Below are 6,039 nucleotides of genomic sequence, written 5' to 3'. Positions count from 1 at the left end.
CAGATTCCATCCGCTGGAGAAGACCGTCCGACTCAAAGGTGCACTGGGTGTGAAAATCAAAGACATAATTGGGCAACAAGCAACCAACCATTATCAAGTAATATAAGTAGTGACTGGCGAAGATAGAGGTAATGTACCTACTCTATTTGATTTAGAATATGTTTTTCTTTATTACGATTAATAAATTTGAATTGCGGGCTTTTTGTTTACTATCAGGCTGGGCTTTAGAAAAGGCCTCGTCGAGCTAAGACGTTCACCACTGTCGCAATGTCACAAGTAATGTAATCCAAATTTTGGATTTTATTCAATCGGGTTGCATACTGGAAATCGGATTAGGGCTTCGGAAAAGCAATCAGGTTGGTAAGTTCATCCTCAACCCGAAATCATTAGGCTGTCGAGTCTCCCTATAAGTTTCTTCGTTGCATTATTATGATAGAGTCGAGTTTGAGTTTTGAAAAATGTGTCGAGTTGGAGATCTCATCCCGAGCGGGAGTTCGTCGAAAAGACTGAAAGTGCCCTCTGACGTAAGTAACAGATTATAATTCATAAGATAATGGAAGACAGGTCATAAAACATAAAGACACAAGGGAGAAGGTCATCTAAACCCAAAAAAAAAAAAAAACTCGGCAAAAATGTTTGAAAAGACTACGTCAATCCACGGGAAGTTTGAAAAAATTTTAGGTACTGATTGGGCTATGCTTGTCCTTTTGGGCTTGGAGGACACCACAATGCGTTGAATATTCAGCAGGGATTCTTATACTTTTTTTTTCAATATTTTTCATCAAATGGTTTGGGATATACCACAAAACTAGAGACACATGAAAAGCTATGTACCCAGAATGAATCAAAACTTTAGGTAAAGCTTTTCTACTTGATACATTTTGTATGAATGACAAACACAACAGCCAAAAAGTTGAAATATTTATCTACCAAGGCTTCAGGTCCCCAACAGGTCCTGCAGTCCAATTCAAAATTCTCTCACCAGGCTTCAAGTAGATACCTTTATCGTGTGGCAATTTTCGAGCCAAACCGTTCAGAATCTGATGGAAAGCATCACCGGATTGAGCTGGTTGAGGGAACATCATTGCTCGTTTCATTGATGGATTTGCCAGCAGTCTTTGCTTCCTCAATATTACATCGGGTGGTATTGATGTAAGGATTGTGTCGAGGTTGGACACGTCTTTTTCGTCTACAAACACACCAATTTCTTCCCATGGAATAGCATCGGCGAAAGGCAAGACAATGTCATCGGCTATGATAACTGGGATACAACCAAACACCACCGCTTCCACCAGCCTTGGACTCCACGGTGCCCACCCAAGAGGACATAAACAGAATATCGCCCGCTGCATATCTTCATAATATGTCGTTGGATGGTCGGTAGAGATGTCGAAGAGAGGATTATTTTTAAAGTTTTCCCACACTGCTGCTCTTGCACCTCTGCACGTTACAGTAAATCATCAAAACACAGTCAAATTTCAATAACCATATTAGTGCTGTATTCAGCCTTGCTCCATATTAAGAATGTAAGAAATAAAATGACAGAACAGACGCACACCTTGCATAATAACCACCTTCTGGGTCATTATTAACATCATAAAACAATCCCCGGAAATAGACGAAGATAGAACGTGGAGTTTCGGGGGGAATCAGGTGGGTTTTCATTTTGTGCGGAGGACAATATGGAGGAATAGTGATGGAACCCTCATTCAAGCAAACATGGTGCCTTTGTCCAAAAGTTTGAACTAAAGTTGCACGCTGGAGTAAGGGAAGAATTCCACGATCAATAGCCTTCTCTTCCTACACATTACAACAATCAAGAGCAAAGATTATTGCATCTGTCTCTCAGCCACAACGAGGGATGATGATTCATATACTTGAAGAAAGATCTACTCTAAACACTTGGTAATATAATGGCTTAAATTTTGGATCACCACTAAATAAACAAGTTTAATTAGTTAAATGATATATATAATCATTTATACATATTCTTAATGCCCTTACTTTGTGGATTTGAAAATACGCCCAAACCTAACAAGTGATTACCAATACTAATTGGGAAAGAAATAGATTTCAAGATAGGATTTCATAATCTGATATCACATTAATCTCGAATGAACTAAAAACTTAAAGAGGTTATACTACATTAGTTTTAATACATTTCGTAACACTCATCTCTTGTAAGCTTGGAAGCTTGGAAATTAGTATAAAACCCACAGGCCACAAGTAACCAACGATATTAATTAGGAAAAAAATGATATTACGGTAGTTCGAACATATGACCTCATGCTCTCATACGATGTTTAATAACTCCTAAACCCAAAAGTTTATAGTGATAGGTCATGACATATTTAATCTAGGATATCACATATGTAATCTTGTATACATACTATTGCAGTAAGAATACATTACCTGATAATGAAAGCAGGCACCAAAGTCATGAGGCACAACAAAGAAGTGATCAGCGCCTTCGGTTCTATTCCAATAAGGCCAATTGGAAGAGATCAGCTGAATGGCGCTTCGCATCATTCGTGGGGATTTGAAGGGCAATGGCAAGCCATTGGGGGTGAGATCACAGGTGACATAAATTGGAGTATAAAACCAATCAGCTTCGTCGGGATTGAGTGTTCTGACAGGACTATTCAACAAGAACCTATGCATGTATATCTCAGCAGCAAACATATGAGTGAGACATCTTGGATCCTTTTGAAGAGTCTTTTTATTGTATTTGCTTGGAAGATCATAAACATACACTTTCAATCTTCCAACTGGGTTATCTTCTAACACATCCCCAGCACTTCCTACATCCAATAAACATACCACAATCACCAAATATGCCAAGGTTTGGGATCAAAATGCATATTCCCCTGAAGTTCAAAAACATTTGCAGAATATGAACATGAAGTTCTAGCTATGCCAGTGGGGGCATGGTAGCGTAAAGTTCATTTCATTTTACTTTCGAAATTCCAACGTAATCACTGAACTAGAGCAGAAACTGACTCACAAGAACTCGATAGCATAATTATGTATTAAAAAGTAGCAACTTTGGGAAACAAGAAATCTACGGAAAAAAAGAAAAACCCAAATGCAAATCAGAAATGAGGATCAAGATAACAGTAGCAAAACAGAGCATATCGATAATTTAAAGTTAAAGAACAATGGAAAACCTGAAATTCGTTCAGTGGGGACAGCATTGGGGACAGCGGCAATCCTCGAAACCAAAAAAATAGCGAAAACCCAAAAGCAGAGCTTCATCATCGCCGACTTCAAGAACCCAAATCAGAGGGTTGGAGTAATGAAAGAAGCAAAAACCCAAATGGATTTTGGGTTTTCCAGTGAAGAAGCGGACAAAGAGCAGAGTGTATTTGAAGAACTAGGAAAGCAAATGGTTGGGACGTCGAAAGGGAGGTTGTTGAAAGGACAAGGGGTTTCTTAGAAATTAGGTTGAGAGACGGAATGGGAAAAATGAAGATTATAAAGACAAAGGGAGAGAGAGGGAGAGGGAATTGCTTGAAGAAACAGAGAAGGCATATGTTGATTTGGTAAAGAACAGTGAAATTACAGCAAGAATGGAGAATCTTCCATGGGCAAGAGTTGAAGAAATTAGTAGAGTTCGAACGGAGTAGGTCGCTACAAAGTCTAAATCTCTCATAAGCCATGGAAGATGGCTTAAGAGCGAAAACCGTTTTTCTTGCTCTGAGAAAATGGACTCTCAACCTTCGGCAGGTCTGCTTTCTGTATCAATTCCCCGCCCAATTAATTTTTTTTTCCCTTCTTCTTCTTCCTCCCTATATATGTGGTAAGTGGGAGGGCGAAATTCTAACTTACTTCTGAGTCGATAGTGAAATGTTTTTGAGCTGCTTTGAATCTTTGTTTATGGTATATAGTTGAATTGAGTTGTTAAATTATTATCCCGTGTTTGGAGTGTTGTGTTGAGTCGAGTTCCATCTTTATTTGGTGTGCAAAGTTGAATTATACATATTTTCCTAATTTTTTTAAGATAAAAATTAAAAAACCTTCTATTGTTTTCTATTCTCAAAACATGATAAATTCTCTACAAAGTATTCCTATAATAAATACAAAATTTTGAATTCTAATTTTTGAATATTCAATTACATAACATATTTTTTTCTTCATTTCTAAACATCAAACATATTCCAAATAAATTATAACTAAATACAAGTACTTAACACTCAAACATGAATACTGAATTATCTTAAAAATTGGAAAACGTTTTTTTTCTCTTTTTGGAAATGTAACATATTTTGAACACTCAATTGCAAAACAATTATATTTTTCCACCACAATACATGTCATATTTTAATAAAATAAACAGTTTTTCTTCTGTCTGACAATCACTTTTTAACCCTCAATTACTTGAAGCACCCAAAAATTTTTACAACGGTTGTCTAATGTAAAGAAGAACAAAACATAAGGGAATCAAAATGCGAACATATAGATCGAAACCCATAACATAAATCTAAAAAAAATAGATCTAAGTAAAAAAAAATGAAATAGAAGAAGAAGAATTAGTAAGATCTACAAAACAAAAAATAGTTCATATCTAGTAGATCTAAAAAAACAACCATGGAAAGAAAATCAAAAAAAGAGAAAGAGAAGTTGAGGAAAAAAAGGGAAAATAAAACTCATACGAGCCAGATAGGGAAAGAAAAAAGAATATGAGAAAGACAAACCAGACGACGAAAGAAAAGAGAATTTGAGAAAAGAGGAGTAAATGTGAAGAGAAACATGAGAGAGAAAAATGACAAAGTAATTAAGGGAGTTAGGAGAGTAATGAAAACGAGTGGGAAGCCGAGTGAGAGTGAGAGTGATAAAATGGTGAGTTATTAAACCCACCATTTTATTTTTATTAGTGCAACAAATACGGGTCCAATTTTTTTTTTTACCAACCCAACCTAACTTAGATTAGGCTAACAAACCGTCATTTAGTGATTTTTATAGACTCCGAGTTGGATCAAATTATTTCAATATTATAACAAATATGAAAAGAGAGAATAAACAGGAAATAATAAACACGATAACAAAAGAAATTTGAAATAGTAATATAATAATTAATTATAGTTAAAAATACCAACTATTGTAATTGAAATTGGGGTTCAAACACCTCTTTAAAGGTTGTGTTTTGAATTTGACGTATGAAGTTAATAGATTAGAAAAATTAGAAGTTTGTGTTTGGGTACAGAGCTATTTAGTTTGGGTTAGTAAGCCTCGTTTGAGATGTAAGCCAAGGCCAAGTTATTAATTTAGGAGTATGTAGTGCAATCTTTTGTAATTTAAAAAGTATGTTTATCTTAAGGTTAAATTATTTCACCAAACATTATTTTTTATCTACTTCTATCAAGATGGGATGAAAATTTTTAAACAAAATTTCAATTTTTTTTTTTTTTGATAGAATGTAAACTTTTCATATGAATTTAAAAATTGGATAACTTTTTAAAAAATAAATATTTTAACAAGAACTATTTTGTTTAATAAAAATACTAAAAAATATTACAAAAAACAAGTAAAGGAAATAAAGTAAGAAAAAAACACGGTTGATGCCAAATTTTGGCCCAGAAAAAGCTTTCCTGACATTCACGTGGCAACAACGGTAAATTTATAATTTAGGAGTAAAGGAACCTGCAAAACAAAGAAAAAGAGTTTTGATGCCTAAGTCAGAGAACTATATAATGTTGGTTTTTTGGCCCTTAATATCAAATTAATTAATTTTAATTAATTAATTAATCAATGTTTTAATGATAACAAACTATATTTTAATTACTGAAAATTTTAGTGTTTTAATATGTCCATAGTGTAGAGCTCGGAACAATGATTCCAACATCTATTGAATCACTCAAATCGGAGCTAAAACGAAGACATATGACCGAAACAAGTCTATAGAAAAAATACCATGGTGGATGACGTGGCATAACCAGACCATTTGCATGTAGACGTGTGGCAGGTTGAATGGTGGATCATTAAGAGATTAACATATGATGGACTTTTGATTTTTGGATTGATTTAAAATAAAAAAATTGA

General features: G+C 34.7%; 1 protein-coding gene across 2 annotated transcripts; it reads right to left on the bottom strand.

The window, feature by feature from the left end:
* Positions 1-729: 729 nt before the first annotated feature.
* LOC120092527 (putative beta-1,4-xylosyltransferase IRX10) lies at positions 730-3,848 on the bottom strand. Of its 2 annotated transcripts, none has more exons than XM_039050668.2 (4): positions 3,168-3,848; positions 2,413-2,801; positions 1,559-1,800; positions 730-1,440 (listed from the first exon to the last, which is right to left on the bottom strand). In XM_039050668.2, the coding sequence occupies exons 1-4, from the start codon at positions 3,256-3,258 to the stop codon at positions 927-929; spliced, it is 1,236 nt and encodes a 411-aa protein (XP_038906596.1). In that variant the 5' UTR covers positions 3,259-3,848; the 3' UTR covers positions 730-926. The 2 variants fall into 2 exon arrangements, with proteins under 2 accessions (XP_038906596.1, XP_090167485.1); XM_090311359.1 differs by having other exon boundaries at positions 2,413-2,867; positions 3,168-3,754.
* Positions 3,849-6,039: the final 2,191 nt, after the last annotated feature.

Source organism: Benincasa hispida, chromosome 1, assembly GCF_027475165.1.
Source record: "Benincasa hispida cultivar pf3 chromosome 1, pf3_genome.v1.1, whole genome shotgun sequence".
Taxonomy (NCBI): domain Eukaryota; kingdom Viridiplantae; phylum Streptophyta; class Magnoliopsida; order Cucurbitales; family Cucurbitaceae; genus Benincasa; species Benincasa hispida.
The sequence above is the reverse complement of the archived record's forward strand: the minus strand, read 5'-3'. Positions and strand labels throughout refer to the sequence as shown.